This window comes from Muscardinus avellanarius, assembly GCF_963383645.1.
Source record: "Muscardinus avellanarius genome assembly, chromosome: 17".
NCBI lineage: Eukaryota > Metazoa > Chordata > Mammalia > Rodentia > Gliridae > Muscardinus > Muscardinus avellanarius.
Genome location: NC_137803.1, coordinates 18,121,843 through 18,140,832, shown reverse-complemented (window position 1 = coordinate 18,140,832; position 18,990 = coordinate 18,121,843). Strand labels below are relative to the sequence as shown.

The window sequence follows — 18,990 nt, the reverse complement described above, 5'->3', positions numbered from 1 at the left end:
CCAGCCCTATTTTTTATTCTTTAATTTTTTGAAACAGGGTCTCACTGAGTTACAAAGGACCTAAGTAGCTGAGGCTGTCTGCAAACCGCAATCCTCCCGTCTCAGCCTCCCGAATGCTGGGATTACAAGCGTGCGCCACCACGCCCAGAACTTGTTGGTATTTTAATATACCAGTGATTAGACAATACCACAGAATGTGAAAATTATTCACTAATAAATACTGAGACATTATCAGCATCCAGAACTCCTGAATTTGGGAAATAAATGTTCTAAGATGCAAAATGAAAACGGATTAAATTTCCTTCTCAGAATTTATAATTTGCCTCCAGAGTAAATGTGATAGTATTCGATACAAACAAAAACTAAATATCCTGGGGGGTCTTTGCAGCATTTGGAAACTGAGGACAGAACAGACAGTTTTGGACAACAGCTTAGATAATGGGGCCACTGCAAAGCTCATGTAGGCGCCTGGGACACAAATTTACCCCCAGTTACTCCAACAGCCTGATAAATAGCAACGTTGGGGATAATAGTAACAAAGTAACTATTTTGAGCAATTCCTATGTCTAACAAGTAGAAATGTGGAATAAAAACAGTAGTTTTGGTTCTTAACTATATATATTATTTTGTGGTACTGGAATGGAACCCAGGGGCTTTTCTACCTCTGGGCTATATTCCCAGACCTATTTTCTGTTTTATTTGGAAACAGGGTCTCACTAAGTCGCTGAGGGCCTCACTAAGTAGCTGAGGCTGGCTTCGAACCTGTGCGATCCTCCTGTCTCAGTATCCCAAAGGGCTGGGATTACAAGTGTGCACCACCACGCCCGACTCTTAACTCTATTTTTAGTTTTAGGTTTTTTTCGTTTTCATTTCCCCAAATTTCCCCTCTTATCCAGAGCTTGGTGTTCTGTGGTTTATTTCTTCTTCTTCCTTTACTCAGCTTGCAGAATTGCAAGTAAGCACACAATCCGTTATGGCTCGCAAGGGCCTCTAAGCCATCTTCAACACTGCAGCCGCCATGGGCAGGGAGAAGTGCCGCTTAAATCATGTCCAGTCCATCTGCGGGGCTTGCTGCGCGCAGCCCCTCTGCGGAATGAAAGCGGTGCCGGCCCTGGAGTGTTCAATCACGCCGGCCAGGAGGGCTGACAAATGCCTCACATTCCCTTTCATTTTATGAACAGAGGCTTCCTCAGTTAAGAGACCTTTCCATCTTTCCCCCCCACTTTCAAAGGGCTGAATTTTAATGTAAATCTAATTACTCCCTGGACAGGCAGATGCTGCGCAGATCTCTCTTCTCCCGTGCCACATGTCCCCGCTGACCTGAACACCCTTCCTTCCTTCCTTTTTTTTGGGGGGAGGGGGTACTGGGGATGGAATCCAGGGGCATTCTACCTCCAAGCTACACCCTCAGCCCTATTTTTTATTCTTTATTTTGAAACAGGGTCTCGCTGAGTTGCAAAGGGCCTCACGAAGTAGCTGAGCTGTGTGGGAACTGCAATCCTCCTGTCTCAGCCTCCAAAATGCTGGGATTACAAGTGAGCGCCACCACGCCTCCTTTACAACCTCAGCCCCCAAGAGCTGCAGTCCGGGGACACAGAGGGGTGGGTGCTGGGGGTAGCCCTGGCCTGGTGACACCCAGCAGCCTGGGATGAGGAGCCCACACACCCGTCCCCAAGGGGGCTCCCTCTTTTCCTTAGAACTGGAGTTCACCCCATGAGTTAACTCTTTGCATGCCTACTGGTCAGTGTCTGCTCTTGATAAGGGAGCCTGATTTTAATGATGTCTAGCACCATCTAGTGGTTAAAGACTGTAAGTGACCCCAAGCTTTCTAAGAAGTAAACCCGGTATTTTGCAAGTGGTCAGAGACCCGGTCAGGTGCTATGGTCCTGCTTATAATCCCAGTACTTGAGACAGAAGTTTAGCAAATTCAAGGCCAACCTCAGTGCCTTAGCAAATCTTGTTTCAAAATAAACAATAAAAAGGGCTGAGTGGTAGAATGCCTCTGGGTTTAATTCACAGTATCACAAAAAAGGCAGAAAATATTGAAAGAATAAAAAATAAACTAGGTAAAGTCTAAATCATTTCATATTTCTTCCACCTCTGTTACTCAAAAGCATAAACTTTGGTTGATAAAAAAAACTATTTGTATGACTTAAGGCGTTATTTTACCAACTGCATTCCCATATTTAAAAAGCAGAAAAAAATAATACCAATCCAAAGACATTGGTTTTAGAATTATAATTTAATTCCGGGTGTGATGGTACACACTTGTAATCCCCGCGCTTGGGAGGTGGAAACAGGAGGATCACTCAGGTTCGAAGCCAGCCTCAGCTACTAAGTGAGGCTCTCAGCAACTTAGTGAGACCCTGTCTCCAAATAAAGTATAAAATGGGTCTGGGAGTGTAGCCCGGAGGTAGAAAGCCTCTGGGTTCCACCCCCAGTACCACAAAAAAAAAAAAATTATAATTTAATGAATTCCCCCAAAATCAAGCGTGCGCACGCGCACGCACACACACACACACACACACACACACGCGCGTTGAATAGGAGAAATTTGAAACTTCTAATTAATGAAACTTTCTCCATGAAAACTTTTTCATTTTCATGTCTCAGAACATGTGAATATATTACCTTAAAATCTTTACAATCTTTCAACATTTTAAAACACTTAAAGCTGGATATGGTGGCACACACCTGTAATCCCAGTACCTGGGAGGCTGAAAACAGGAAGATCGCAGGTTCAGGGACAGCCTCAGCAAATGTGAGACTCTCATCGACCTAGTGAGACCCTATTTCAAAATATAAAAATATAGTGCTGGGGGTGTAGCTTGGAGGTAGAATACCCTGGGTTCAATTCCCAGTACCACATACTCGTGAAGAAACCACTTAGAAAATAGAGGATTTAATTTATTTGTAAGTCATTCAATCTACGAATATAAGTTAGCTAACATACCACATATAATCTTTAATGTGCTTCAGGTCACTGGGAAATACAAGACTCAAAATTTACTTTGCTATAATTTAGAACTAACAGATGAATTTGAAGAAAAGAGCATACTATTTAATCTTTAAATTTATTTTCTCTCTTCAGAATAAGTCAAGAATCGAATGCCTTTGTTTTAATCCCTAGCACATCATTTGCGTGAAGGAAGGTAGGGCTCAAAGGACAGCGCGGACCCGGACCCGGACCCGGCAGGGCGAGCGCGACTCCCCAGCGCAGCTGGGAGGGCTGCGGGCCGGGCGGCTTACCTGGATGAGGAGCGGGTGTGTGGGCCACCTGTCGATCGTGCTCCACTTCATCGTGGGCTTCTTTCCCACCTCCTGGTAGTACCGATAAATGGCATTTAAGCTGCTGCCTGTAATAGACAGGGGCCGCTTAGCAGAGGACTCAAGATTACGGTGGAAATAAAAAGCAGACGAGTAAAGGCAGTCATTGGAAATTCAAAGTAGGTATCTGCTTCTATCCAGAATCCCAGTCTAATTACAATCTTTTCAATACTTTAAAATGCATATGGATTTAACTACCCTGCAAACGAAGGTCACTGAAACGCAATCAATTTCAACAGAATCCAAGGCCATCGAAGCCATTTCTAGCGAGAGCCATGATGAGCAGAGATTTATGAGACGTAAGCCAGTTGCTATTTGCAGGAACCAAGTCTTCCAATGGAAAGCATGCTAAAATATTTTACAGAAAATGTAGACATGAGGTAGAAATAAACAAAGTAAGCAGCCATTATTGCAGCATATAGCTTATATAGCCACTGTTTTATTCTAACAAAGTTGTGTTCCAGAATTTTTCTTTATAGCTGTTTTGTTTGATAAAGTTATAATGCTGGCATATAACAATTCCGTATCCTGAGCATCTGCGATATTTTTACTTAATATTACAAGATGAATGTGTTCTGTGTTACAATAAAAGCATCACCTTTTAATTTAATGGCATCACAATAAGACAAGTGGCCTATTGAGAGGCTTCGACGAGCTCTCTCTTTTTATATGTGTCTATTATCATCATTCCCTCGAATAACTTAAATGGATACCAAATCCTTACAGGCAATCTAATAAAACTAGTACTTCTAAGTGAAAGATGGAAATCATAAAGATTCAAAGCTTAGGGGAGGGCAGATGATATCAACACAAAGAAATTCTTCCTGGCCTAAGGAAGAATTTCTTACTGTGGCCAAACTCTGGCCCCATGAAACCAATCCTAGCAGGGACCTCTTCCTGAATCTTAACACAGGTTAAGTTTCAATATACCTGCTTCCGCCGGGCCTGGTGGTGCGAGCTTGTAATCCCAGCATTTGGGAGACTGAGATGGGAGGATTGCGATTCGAGGACAGCCTTAGCTATTGCTTAGTGAGGCCCTTTGCAACTCAGCGAGACCCTGTTTCAAAATAAAGAATAAAGCCGGGCGTGGTGGCGCACGCTTGTAATCCCAGCATTCGGGAGGCTGAGACCTGGAGGATCGCGGTTCGCAGACAGCCTCAGCTACTTAGTGAGGCCCTCTGCAACTCAGTGAGACCCGGTTTCAAAATAAAGAATAAAAAATAGGACAGGGGGTATAGCCCAGAGGTCAAATGCCCCTGGGTTCCATCCCCAGACCCGCAAAAAAAAAAAAATAATAAAATAAAAAAAAAAATAAAGAATAAAAAATAGGGCTGGAGGTGTAGCTTGGAGGTAGAATGCCCCTGGGTTCCATTTCCAGGATTGCAAAATAAATAAATAAATAAATATACCTGCTTCTGATCGTTAATCCACTGGGTTTCCTAACTATAGGAAAATTTAAAGGCTAATCAGGTCAGAGCCATATTTAACTAAAATTTATGCTCAGGCAAAGGCTCAACTTTCCAAACATAAATGGATTCAATTTTGGTGAGCAAAATATAGTTAATCAAAATAATTCATATGGAGTTAATTCAAGGATCCAATGTACTCTCTAAGCCAGGTGTGGTGGTGCATGCTTGCAATTCCAGAATTTGGGCGGCTGAGACAGGGGGACCGCAGGTTCAAAGCCAGCCTCAGCTACTTACTGAGGCCCTCTGCAACATCGTGAGACCCTGTTTCAGAATAAAGAATGAAAAATAGGGTAAGGGGTGTAGCTCGGAGGTCAAATTCCCCTGGGTTCCATCCCAAGACTCACACACACACACACAAAAAAAAAAAGAATTAAAAAAAATAGGATTAAGGGTGTAGCTCAGAGGTAGAATACCCCTGGGTTCAATACTCCGTATTAAAAAAAAAATCATTTCTAGAAATCAGAGAGGGGATTTGATGGCTATCATTTTGAGATGTACAAAACGGCTTTTGGATCCTACATCTGCTCTTTCAGGTCATTTAGAAACATTCAATAAACTACTAGAAGTAATTAAGAAGGGGAAAATATAAAGCCAGGCGTGGCGGTGCACACTTATAATCCCAGCGCCTGGGAGGCCGAGACAGGAGGATCGCACAGGTTCAAAGCCAGCCTCAGCTACTGAGTGAGGCTCTCAGCAACTTAGTGAGACCCTGTTTCCAAATAAAGTATAAAAAAGGTCTGGGAGTACAGCCCGGAGGTAGAAAAGCCCCGGGTTCCACCCCCAGTACCACAAAAAAAAAAGGTGGGGGGGAAATAACCAAGATAAGTGCTGTGAGAGAGACACCAGTCTGCCACTACGGCACTGTCTAAAAGACGCAGCAGATAAATGACAATCCAGAGGCCTCAAGAATAAATGCGTCTCCAAAAAGCTTTCACGCTCAGAGGTAAAGCTGTGCCTGGCCTTAAATACGGATGTTGCATCTGTCCTTAGGCACGAATGCGCTAAAGAACTGAGCATGCGCTGAAGTTCTGAACACACCGTCAAATCCAGTCGTGACATGCCGCCCACAGTCACTCCTTCTTCATATAAATAACAATCTTAGCTTTTCTTTTTTTGAGAGCAGACATCTATATGTCAAAATAATTTTTATGTGTGTATAAGTGTGGTACTGGAGGTTGAACCCAAGGGCATTCTACCTCCGAGCTACATCCCCAGCCCTCTTTTATTTTTATTTTGAAACAGGGTCTTGGTAGGTTGATGAGAGTCTCACTACTTTCTGAAGCTGTCCTCGAACCTGTGATCCTCCTGGCTCAGCCTCTAAAGTAATGGGATTACAGGCATGCACCACCATGCCCAGCTCCGTAAAATTTTTTTAAAGCAAGACAAAAATATAGCTTAGAATCTCTAAGACCTGACTCATGTCTAATAATATATTATGAGAAATTTTGAAATTGTACATTTCCAAAAGAAATCACAATTCAAACGCTTGTGGGTGTCTAAGGACTCAGCATTTTAACAGGTGCTCTGGGGAAATATTTGAAAGCACTCTACAGACTCAAAATGTTTCTTCCGGTGGCCTTTGTTTCTCCTTGTAGTTATGGAAATAATAAACATTACTCTCGAAAAGCAATTTGGGTGTAAAAATGTGCTGACCCTAGTACTTGAAACAGCATGCAAGAAATATATTCGTGAGTGATAGTAGAAGGTACGCCTACAAGCAGCACGGCAGAGGTGGGCAAGCATGCACTATTCTCCAGCTGCGGTCAATACATAGGAAAGACAAAGCACTAACATTTTCTTTTTTCTTTCTTCTTTTTTTTTTTTTTTTTGGTGGTACTGGGGTTACTGGAAGCCCTTCTACCTCCGGGCTACACTCCCAGACCTATTTTTACATTTTTATTTGGAAACAGGGTCTCCTAAGCCAGCGCCCGTGGCTGGCTTCGAACCTGCGCGATCCTCCTGTCTCTGCCTCCCAAGCGCGGGGATTACAGGCGTGCGCCACCACGCCCCGGCTGAAAGTACTAACATTTTCCAAAATCAAAAACACGGAGAGAGGTTTGCAGAGGGAATCCCACACTGAGTTATAGTTTAACCAGTAACCAACCCATCACTGAAAAGAGTGCAGACAGGCATGCACTCCTATACAAAATACCAATCCTTCCTATGGGCACCTCTACTTCCAAAACAGAAACTACTATCACTTCTGCTACGTTACTGGGAATATCAGGGTCCCCAGAAAACGAAGGTCTGGCCACAAACCCAGAGAGGGGCCGCCGGTTCCTGGCCGATCCCACCCGCGGCTGCGTCGAGGCACTGCACATGCGCAGGCCCTGCGTCCTCGCACCGTTTGTAATTCTCAGCTGATGGGTCAATAATTCAGGGAACAGATGAACCATGAGATTTCAAATGGACTGACCTGAACTCCCGTGTTTAAAGGAGACAGGCCAGACTTGCCATTCAAATCATCGCAAATGACTTATCAGCCTGCGAGGCCGGCCGGGGCACTCTGCGCAGCCGGAGGCTGCCTTACCCGTGGTGGAGCAGCTGTACTGCGGGTACTGCGTGAAAGCGATGGCCCGGTCCAGCCCATCTCTCTCCATGTCTTCGATTGCTTCTTCTGTTAAAGGACGGACGTAGCGGAATCCAATATAGTATTTGTGAGGCGCTATTAGGAAGTCCAAGTGGAAAGGAGAAAGTATTAATCTTTATATAGATTCCTCGGAGCCACCAAACGTAATGTACAGCCCAGAACAAAGAATTGTTAACCTAATTTCCTAGGGCGCTGATCATTGGGCAAGCTTAGAATCTTCCTTGGATCGTATCTGTTGCCCAGCTGGGTACATGGGCTTTGGGTTACAATTTTCTTTTCCTTTTTTTTTTTTTTTTTTTTTTTTTTTTTTTTTTTTTGCGGGACTGCGGATGGAACCCAGGGGCATTCTACCTCTGAGCTAACTCCCAGCCCTATTTTTTATTCTTTATTTTGAAACAGGGTCTAAGTTGCAGAAGGCTTCACTATGTAGCTTGAGGCTGTCCTCCAACCGATCCTCTTGTCTCAGCCTCCCAAATGCTGGGATTACAAAGTTGCCATGTCGCAGCGGGCAGCAGGATGATTTTTAAAACTTGAGCACCACCGCCTGGTGCTGCAGGCCTGTAACAGTGGTACTTGGGAGGCTGGAACAGGAGAATCACAAGTTTGAGGATAGCCTTAGCAAGTACTGAGACCCTCAACAACCTAGCAAGATCCTGCTTTCAAAAATAATAATAGGGCTAGGGGTATGGCTCAGAGGTAGAATGTCCCCGGTTCGATCCCCAGTACCTAAATAAATAAAATTCAAGCTTTGGTTTCTAATTCTTCTTGGCGAGGATAAGAGAGACTCAAGACAGAGATGGAAAACTAGCAGTAGGTGTAACCTTTTCTTGCACACTAGACACTGTGGGAGACACTTGGCTTTTAATTTTATTTTTTTCTCATTTAAGCTCTGGCTTTTTCCTTTCCTTTTCTTTTCTTTTTCTTTTTGGTGGTACTGGGGGTGGAACCCAGAGGCTTTCTACCTCCAGGCTATACTCCCAGACCTATTTTATATTTTATTTGGGAACAGGGTCTCACTAAGTTGCTGAGAGCCTCGCTAAGTAGCTGAGGCTGGCTTCGAACCTGTGCGATCCTCCTGTCTCAGCCCAGATCAAGCTCTGGCTTTTAGATAAGGAAAACACTGCAGTTTAACTGACCCGCCCAAAGCCACACCTGGCAGAAGGTAGGGCTGGGATTGTAATCTGGGTCCCCACCCTCACAAAGCCTTCTGCACCCTGCCTGTCGCCACCACCCAGTTCCCTTAGACACCCAGATCACCTCGGTCATTAGAGGCAAAAGCCCTGGAACTCATCATCAAAGTTCCCTGGTAACATATATATAAAGCAATGCTTAAATCGGAGGAGTCAAATGGAATGCAAGTTGTTCTTGGGCCCAAAATGGCCCAAGTCGGCTGCTTATCTTCGTGTTCTTTCCCTGAAGTTCCACCAACTCCCCTTTCTATCTTCTTCATGCTCCTGCATTACAAGCCTGCGACACCACGCCCAGCTCTCCAAGGGCATTTCTAAGCAACTCTTGGTGACTGGAGCTGAGTTTAGCCAGCTGGTAGAAACAACTTCCTAATCTATTTGGAAATGATACAATGAGCAGGTCGGCTGAGCGAGATTCCCCTCTGCTGTGGGTCTTTTCACCTGCTCAGTAGGTGGAATGTCAGAGCACACACCCGGGGTCAGAGTTTTCCTCCCGCAGTGCAGACAGTGCAGACGGAGAGAACAGAGGGGCTGCACTTGCAGATAAAGGTGGGGCGGTGACCACATTTGAAAGTGACAGAGAGTAAAATACTCTGGAAAGAACAGATAATGCTTTATTTCTTTCTTTCTTTCTTTTTTTGTGGTACTGGGGTTCCTGGAAGCCCTTCTACCTCTAGGCTACACTCCCAGACCTATTTTTACATTTTTATTTGGAAACAGGGTCTCCTAAGCCAGCGCGCGCGGCTGGCTTCGAACCTGTGCGATCCTCCTGTCTCCGCCTCCCAAGCGCGGGGATTACAAGCATGTGCCACCATGCCCGGCATAATGCTTTCTAAAGACCTGAAAACACCCATTTTAGAAAGGGTGGCAGCCAGGCGTGGTGGTGGTCATTTGTAATCCCCGCGCTTGGGAGGCTGAGACCAGAGGATCGCAGTTCACAGCCAGCCTCGGCTACTTAGTGAGGCCCTCTGCAACTTAGTGAGACCCTGTTGCAAAATAAAGAATAAAAAATAGAGCTGGGGGTGTAGCTCAGAGGTAGGATGCCCCTGGGTTCCATTCCCAATACCACACACACACAAAAAAGGAAAGAGTGGCAACGCACCCCGACTCGGCCTATGCTCGAGAGCCAACAGTGCCCAGAGGCCCCGCGCCCGTGCTGGTGAGCGTCCTGCCGTAGCTGGCTGTCCCTGGCAGGACACAGGCAGGGGAAGGAGACTCTCCAGTGTTCACCAGCACCACATCTGGTGGGCACCACATCTGGCCTGAGTCATGCTCAATCGCAGCACTCAGGACTTGTCTAGTCTGCCCAGTGGACACTTTGGCGAGAACGATGAAAAGCCAGAAAAACAGGACTGCCAACAGTAAAGCTTCTTTCGTCCAGCATGTGCAGCAGTTCCCGGGTGTGCCATGAGCTTGGAGAGAAAGGCCTGGAACGCGTAGCATGATGCCTGTAGATTTGTGTCGGCTTGCCAACACCATGCCTAAAGCTTGGGGACTTTTAGCCATGAGCCATGCGAATGCCATCTTAATTTTTACAAAGGCCGAGGAGAAGACACTGTTACCTCCCCTTCTGGAGATGGGTCTTAGTGAGGTACGGAATCCGCCTAAAGTCACACATCAGGAGCGGCGCAGGCTCACCCAGCCAGATCCCAGCACCTGCCCACTTCGTACCCAGCTTTATCCAAAACAGCCTCAGCCCAAATAACTAAACTCCAATTTATTTGATTGTTTATTTTTATTTATTTATTTTTATTTATTTGTGTGTTTGTTTATTTATTTATGTGTGTATGGTACTAGGGACTGAACTCAGGGGCACTGGGAACTCTCTGAGAACTGTTACATCCCCAGTCCTATTTTTTGTCTTGAAACAAAGTCCTGCCTGATAGCTGAGGGTCTCACTATGTTGCTGAGGCTGTCCTTGAACCTGCAATCCTCTTGTCTCAGCCCCCCAAGTACTGGGATTACAGGCTCGTGCAACCACACCCGGCTTAAGCTATCATTTGTGTCTGTGTATGTGATGCTGGGGATTGAATTCGACAGAATTCTATCTCCAAGGTACACCCCCGGGCCATTTTATATTTTGTTTGGAAACAAGGTCTCACCAAGTTGCTGAGAGCTGGCTTTGAAACTGTGATACTATTTCAGTCTCCCCCAAAAGTACTGGGATTACAGGCATGTACCACCATGTCCAGTTTAAACGATAATTTTTAAAAATATATTAATAATTTTTAAAAACATAGACTTACAGTTTGGGGGAAGGAGTCCTTGAGATCAAACCCAGGGGTGTTCGACCTCTGACTACATCCCCAGCTCTTTTATTTTTTGTTTTGAGGCCGGTCCTCCCTAAATTGCTGAGGCTGGTATTATATGGGCATGCCGCCACACAACCTGGACTTTGTGTGTGTGTGTGGTACTGGGGGTGGAACTTAGAGGCTTTCTACCTCCAGGCTATGCTCCCAGACCACCTTTTTCTATTTTATTTGGAAACAGGGTCTCACTAAGTTGCTGTGAACCTGCGCGATCCTCCTGTCTCAGCCTCCCAAGCGCAGGGATTACAAGCGTGCGCCACCACGCCCAGCCAACGGGACTTTTTATCAAATGATTACACCTCTCGCTTATCTCATTCTCTATATTTCACTGCGAGGCACTGTAGTTATATGAAACCATATTCTTTACTATATTTCACTGTATTAATTGCTTAATTCTCTGCAAAACCAGTGCAAATCTCAAAATATCCATACTGGCTACCAAGTACCAACTACATCCCTAAAAACTGGCAGCAGGCGCGCCGGGCGTGGTGGCGCACACAAGTAATCCCAGCATTTGGGAGGCTGAGACCCAAAGATCGCGGTTCGAGGACGGCCTCAGCTACTTAGTGAGGACCTTTGAAACCTAGTGAGACCCAGTTTCAAAATAAAGAATAAAAAAATAGAAGCCGGGCATGGTGGCACACGCTTGTAATCGCCGCGCTTGGGAGGCAGAGACAGGAGGATCGCGCAGGTTCGAAGCCAGCCACGTGCGCTGGCTTAGGAGACCCTGTTTCCAAATAAAAATGTAAAAATAGGTCTGGGAGTGTAGCCTGGAGGTAGAAGGGTTTCCAGGAACCCCAGTACCACCACCCCCCAAAAAAAAAATAGGGCAGGGGTGTAGCTCAGAGGTAGAATGTACCTGGGTTCCATCCCCAGACCCCACACACACAAAATAGTACATTCTTGTATAGGAAAGAAAAGATGGGTATCATAGTAACATGTAAACAAGCAAAGAAACAAAAAAAGAAGTGGCCTCTTTCTGCCTCTTTCTTCTATTAAGTGAATTGCAAGCCGGGCATAGTGGCACCCACTTGTAATCCCAGCATTCGGGAGGCTGAGACTGGAGGGTCACAGTTTGCTGACAGCCTCAGCTACTCAGTGAGGCCCTTTGTAACTTAGTGAGACCTTGTTTCAAAATAAAGAATAAAAAATATGGCAGGGAGTGTAGCTTAGAAGTAGAATGTCCCTGGGTTCCATCCCCAGACCCGCAAAAAAAAAAAAGAAAAAAGAAAAAAAAGAAAAGAAGAAGAAAAAAAAAGAATTACAAACCTGATTCACTCTAAACCTTTTCTGCGGATAAAGCATTAAGAATGAGAGTTTGCTCTCTCTGAAGCAGGGGTGAGTGGAGGACAGCCACGTCTCCCTTCACTAACATTTAAAAGATAGATTTTGTGGCTGAACTAAGAATTGCCCTGGGGCCACGGTGGAAGGCTCGAAAGGCAGACCTAGTATCCAGAAGCAGCACTGAACAATTTTCCAAATGAAGTGCTCTACTGAGGGACGCAGAACCTCCGTCCCTTTGTGCAATGGGAAACGGTGGATTCTGGAAGCAATTGAAGGTGACGCGAATGCGCCTCGTGGTCCTGCCTAACGGGGGCTGTTCTCGCTGCGCCTCATGGTCCTGCCTATCGGGGGCTGTTCTCGCTGCGCCTCGTGGTCCTGCCTAACCGGGGCTGTTCTCGCTGAAAGTCCCCACTGTGTCACGCTCCCGTCCTGAGCCCTGAAGCCCTGAAATGGACAGGCAACAAATGCATTTCCTGTGTCCTCCCATACACATTGTTTTTTCAATTTTAACATTTCTCTGACTGGTCCATGCCTACCACAGGTGGTGTTAAATTAAGTAGTGGTATTTTGTGTATCTTAGAATTGTACAAAAAAAAATAATGTGAGCTGGCATGGTGGCATATGCCAGTAATCCCAGTACCTGGGAGGCTGAGACAGGAGGATCATAGGTTCGAGGACAGCCTCTGCAAGTCGTGAGACTCTCATCAATCTAGAGAGAGCCTGTTTTATTTATTTTTTATTTTTTATTTTTGTGGTACTGGGGGCTTTTCTACCTCCCGGCTATACTTATTTTATACTTTATTTGGAAACAGGGTCTCACTAAGTAGCAGAGGCTGGCTTCCAACCTGTGCTATCCTCCTGTCTCAGCTTCCCGAGCGCTGGGATTACAAGCGTGCACCACCACGCCCGGCTCTGTTTTAAAATAAAAATAAATTAGGGCTGGAGGTGTGTAGCTCAGAGGTAGAATAATGCCCTCAGGTTCAATCTCCAAATAAAATTTTAAAAATAGGAATTGCAGGTGGTACAGCGGAGCGCGTCTCGGATGTGATTAAACGTGGCTCTTGCGGCTCCCGGGTGTGCTCAGCATTCCTTCTGTGAATGACGACAGCTCAGAGGACAGCTGCCAGACACCTGCAACGTGGCCCCTAATCGAGAGCTGAAAACAGGTGCTGGAAGTTGCTGAGCATCTTGGGGCTTCAGGGACAGCTAGCTCGCTCTGCTCTACAGGTTGGGCTAATTGGCTACCCAACCAGAAAGAAAAGGCCTCAGCCCATTTCCCAAAGATTTATTTCCAGTGCACGTACATATATATGCATCTTCTTCTTCTTTTTTTTTTTTTTTTTGCGGTACTGGGGAGGTAACACCGGGGCATTCGACCTCCAAGCTACAACCACAGCCGTATTTTCTATTTTTCTATTCTTTATTTTGAAACAGCGTCTCACTGAGTTGCATAGGGCCTCACGAAGTAGCTGAGGCTGGCCACGAACCCGGATCCTCCTGTCTCAGCCTCCCGGATGCTGGGATTACAAGAGTGCAGCATCAAGCCCGGCTTATATGCATCTTCTAATCATGGTATGTTGCTCCTGCCTTATAAACTAGCTCTACTTAACACCTTGGACTTCCTTTTGAAACTCATGGACCAGTTTTCCAGCTCTTTAACTTGTAACCAAGGAATTGGAGGAACAGTTCCTGCAGTCAAAGGCTAATTCCTTGAGAACTCTGTTAAGTGGCATGTGTTACGTAGAAACTCATAAATCAAGAGCACCCGGCACATACAACAGCACTTGTCATTCAATGCTGTTTCCAATTCTGTAATCACTTTTTTTGTGTGGTAGGATTGAATACAGGGGCATTATACCTCTGAGCTCCACCCTTAGCCCGAGCGGAGGGCCACGCTAAGTAGCTGAGACTGACTTATGGACCTGCGATCTTCCTGTCTCAGCTTCCCAAGAACTGGGATTACGAGCGTGCATCACCATGCCTAGCCAATTTCTCCTTAAATCTGTGTGTGTGTGTGTGTGTGTGTGTGTGTGTGTGTGTGTGTGTGTGTGTTCTTCTGGGGATTGAACCCAGGGGCATTTTATCTCCAAGCTACACTCCCAGGCTATTTAAGTTTTTATTTGGGAACAGGATCTTGCTAAGTTACTGAGATTGTCCTGGGACCTGCGATCCCCCTGTCTGAGACTCTCAAGCCCTGGGATTATAGGCGTGTGCCACCATGCCTGGCTTCAGAGCTACTTTGAAAGAATCAAGCGCGCAGTATGTTCATGAAGAAACACCATACCTGTATCAGGGGACAACTCGTCCAGCAGCTTCACCATGCCTTCTCCTTGCTTGGAAGTCCACATCTTGATGGGGGAGCCACCTCCAATCCTGCGGTACTGCTCTTGAATTTTGGGAGTCCGGCGTTTGGCAATGAAGGGTGCCAGCTTACTAAATCATTGAACATGTACGTAAGTGGATTTTACTCCCCTTAGCAACCTGAGAAACATTTTCTACTCAATAAAGATAGGCAAAGTTTTAAGACCAACCTAACAGGATCAAGCCTAAAATATAAAAGCTTAGGATCGCTGATAAAAGCTAGCTCTTTGGGCAGAGAGAGCTTAAACCCAATGCTCTCTGGGGAGAAGCCATCCCTGCACTCCACAAATTGTTCAAGCAGCACGCCTTGAAGATTCGGGCCTGCTGACACCCATGCAGAACCCAGCGCCCATGCTAGCTACTATCTTACACTTTGATCCTGAGCCTAACAAGAACTAAGATATGAAACATAGAAAGCAAGCCGGGCGTGGTGGCGCACGCTTGTAATCCAGCATTTGGGAGGCTGAGACAGGAGGGTCACAGGTCACAGACAACCTGAGCTACATAGTGAGGCCCTTTGCAACTCAGTGAGACCCTGTTTCAAAATAAGTATAAAGCCGGGCGTGGTGGCGCACGCTTGTAATCCCCGCGCTTGGGAGGCAGAGACAGGAGGATCGCACAGGTTCAAAGCCAGCCACGCGCGCTGGCTTAGGAGACCCTGTTTCCAAATAAAAATGTAAAAATAGGTCTAGGAGTGTAGCCCGGAGGTAGAAGGGCTTCCAGGAACCCCAGTACCACCAAATAATAATAATAATAATAATAATAATAATAATAATAATAATAATAAATAAAATAAAACAATAAGTATAAAAACTAGGGCTGGAGGTGTCACTCGGAGGTAGAATGCCCCTTGGTTTCCTCATTACCGTAAAATAAATAAATGAATAAATAAATAAATAAATAAAACATAGGAAGCAGGATTCCTATTCTTAATTTAAATATTCTTAATTTCCTTAATTCTTAATAATTCCTATTCTTAACACTATTCTTAGTTTAACAAAATGAGTGTTAATCCTATAGATACATATGGGCAATGATATATGCAAAAAAACCCCATTGTAAACAACCTGTCCACCTGTGAAGCACAGGTTAAAGAAATTTAAGTACAACCAGGAGCCTGGGGTGGTGGCATACACCTGAATCTCAGTACCTGGGAGGCTGAGACAAGAGAATTGCAGGTTCAAGGACAGCCTCAGCAAGTAGTGAGACTCATCAAACTAATGAGATCCTGTTTCAAAATAAAAATAAAATAGGGATGCGGGTATAGCTCAGAGGTTGGATGTCCCTAGGATCAATCTCCAGTACCACAGAAAATAAATAAAATAAAGTATAACCATAAAGTACAATTCTAGACAGTCATTTACAAAAGCCAAATCAGCTGGGTGTGGTAATCCAGGCTTTTAATCCCAGTACTTGCTAGGCTGAGAAAGGAGGATCGCAGGTTCGAGGACAGCCTCAGCAACTTAGTGAGACACTGTTTCCAAATAAAAAATAAAATTGGACTGGGAGTATAGCCCAAAGGTCGAAGGTTGACCCCTAGTACCACATAATAATAACAACAACAACAATTATTATTATTATTATTATTATTATTATTATTATTTAAAAATAAAATAAGTCAAATGTAAAACTTTGACATAAAACAAAATAGTATTAAGTTTAAAAAACAGTCAGGCATGGTGGTGCACACCCATAATCCTAGTGCTTGGGAGGCTGAGACAGGAGGATCATGGGTGTAGGCCCAGCCTCAGCAACTTAGCAAGACCCCATTTTAAGAGAAATAAAATGGGGTAGAGCAGAGGGTGTAGGGGTGCAGCTCAGAGGTAGAATGTCTCTGGGTTCAATTCCCAGTACCCCTACCACCAATACATAGACACAAATAGCAAAGTACCAAATTATATACATAAATATGTTCACATTTGTGTAACAAAGTAGGGGATGAAATATTTGTGTGTGTGTGTGTGTGTGTGTGTGTGTGTGTGTGTGTGTATTTGGCTGTATATGGACTATTTCTTTTTTTTTTTTTTGCAGTACTGGGGATGGAACCCAGGGGGCATTCTACCTCCGAGCTACACCCCCCACCCCAATTTTTTATTCTTATTTTGAAACAGGGTCTCACTGAGTGGCAAAGGGCCTCACTAAGTAGCTGAGGCTGTCTGCAAACCATGATCCTCCTGTCTCAGCCTCCTCAGTGCTAGAATTACAAAGCGTGCGCCACCACGCCCGGCTATATGAACTATTTCTGGATGTAACTATTTACCTCTGGGTGGAAGGCTAGAGTTCAAGGTGAAAGGAACACTTGCAGTTTTTTTTTCTTTTTTTTTTGCAGGTCTGAGGATGGAACCCAGGGGCTTCGACCTCTGAGCTACAACCCCTGCCCTAAATTTTTTTCTTTGTTTCTTTCTTTCTTTTTTTTTTTTTTTTTTTTTTTTTTGATGGTACTGGGGTTCCTGGAAGCCCTTCTACCTCCAGGCTATACCCCCGGACCTATTTTATACTTTTTCTTTTTGGAAACAGGGTTTGAACCTGTGCAATCCTCCTGTCTCTGCCTCCCAAGTGCGGGGATTACAAGCATGCAGCGGGGATTACAAGCATGCGCCAATATGCCTGACTTTTTTTTTCTTTATTTTAAAACCAGGTCTCACTGAGTTGCAGAGGGCCTAAGGAGCTCAGGCTGTCCGCGAACCGCCATTCTCCGAGAGACACTTGCTTTTTATATTTCTAATATTTGCATTTTTTGTGGTACTGGGAAGTGAACCCAGGACCATTCTACCTTTGAGCTCCACCCCAGCCCTATTTTTTTATTTTTTTTTATTTTGAAACAGAGTCTCACTAAGTTGCAGAGGGCCTCTCTTAGTAGCTGAGACTGGCTGAGAACCTGCGATCCTCCTGTCGGCCTCCCAAGTAGTGGGATTACAAGCGTGCACTACCATGCCCCACTCTCTGCATTTTTATATCATATGTATGTATTAATTTTTCATTGCAAAAGCTACTTCAGAAGAAAAGGAGAGAAAAGGGAGTAAAGAAGCAGAAGGAAAGGAAGAGAACAACAACCCATATCTAAGTACAAATGAATAAAAAACACTGCTCCCCAGGGTGTCAATCAGCCATTAAGTACCAAGTGCAACTATATCATTTTGTGTGTGTGTGTGTGGGGGGAATACTAGGATTGAACCCAGGAACATTCTACCTCTGAGTGATAGCCCAGTCCTATTTTTTATTTTGAAACCGGGTCTCACTAAGCTGCGGAAGGTCTAAGTAGCTGAGGCTGGCCGCGAACTGCGATCCTCCTATCTCAGCATCCCAAGTACTCGGATTACAAGCGTGCGCCACCACGCCCAGCTAGATGCAGCAATATCTTTAAAACTCAAGTTCCTTCGGCTGTGTCGAGACAACTGCAATTCTCTCTCCCCTGCAATCCTTCCCACAGCTCATCCTTCCGTTTCCAAGAGTAACCGATGAGCCGCTGTCCCACTGATAGATGTGCGTTAAAACCGTTTAATTTTTTTTGGAAACAGAGTCGGGTCACAGATATAAGATGCCACGGCATCTCATGCAGACCTTGAGAAAGCTCGATCAGGAGATCCGCACGGCGTAGATCCCCCATGAAGTATGTCTAGCATTCCTTTCTTCATAAAATTACTTCAGGATTATTTGGATTAATATGTATAATTGGAATTTTATGGATAAACATTATAACTAAAACTGATGGGCAGCGGCTTGTGAGAGACTCGGGCAGCAAAGATTTTTTCCCAAGGATAAAGTTTGGGCCAAACATTAAGTTCAAACTGACCTTAGTTTGAGCCACTGTATAAGATGAGTTTGAGTCAGCCTTTTGAAGTGAGACAGAACATACTATGATTATTTAAACGTCTGACACCCTGCCCTGAAGTGTGTAAATACTAACTTTCTCCCGTCCTTGGAGATCCTGCTTGCATGGTTATGCCCTTGCTTTTCTGCCAAAAAATAAAGTATAAAAGTTGTAACAAATCCTGAATAAAATGGAGAAGTTGGAATCTAATTCGTGTGGTCTTTCTTCTCTCATCGACCTCGGCTTCCCCTCGCCAACACACGAACCTCGACTCTTGCCAGGGCTGGACCCCGGCAGTAAGACATGCAGGTGTTCGTACGCAGCTTACTTTTGAATAGGAAGTGTCATGAGGTCTCTGTCCAAGAAGAGCCGCAGGAGGAAGTCGTGAACGTCTCCAAGGCTTTCGGGGCCGCCCATGTTCAGCATTAATATGCCCGTTTTTGGCTTCCTGCAGGAAATAAAACGCAACAGTACCTGGATCACATGAGGCAGAAGCTCCATTCAGCTAACACACTCTGATCTGGATGCAAAGGTCAAACCTACCAAGCTTTTGGCGGCCCACGTGGGGCTGCAGGGGCCTCCGCTGTCTACTCAGACCCTGACCTTCAAGGCTTGGCTCCAACCACGACACTGATCTCCCCTGGTCTGAAAG

At 45.1% G+C, this 18,990-nt stretch overlaps 1 protein-coding gene across 3 annotated transcripts in view; it reads right to left on the bottom strand.

The window, feature by feature from the left end:
* Positions 1-18,990, bottom strand: part of FECH (ferrochelatase) — a gene marked incomplete at both ends in the record, with an annotated part of 45,254 nt that overhangs the window by 12,718 nt on the left and 13,546 nt on the right. For 2 of the 3 annotated variants that reach the window (XM_080714300.1, XM_080714301.1), the window contains 4 exons: positions 3,250-3,356; positions 7,327-7,461; positions 14,451-14,599; positions 18,667-18,779. In XM_080714300.1, the coding sequence (XP_080570426.1) occupies positions 3,250-3,356; positions 7,327-7,461; positions 14,451-14,599; positions 18,667-18,764 (489 nt within the window). Of the gene's footprint in view, positions 1-3,249; positions 3,357-7,326; positions 7,462-14,450; positions 14,600-18,666; positions 18,787-18,990 lie in introns of those variants that run through there. The other variant, XM_080714299.1, reaches the window with a different exon arrangement.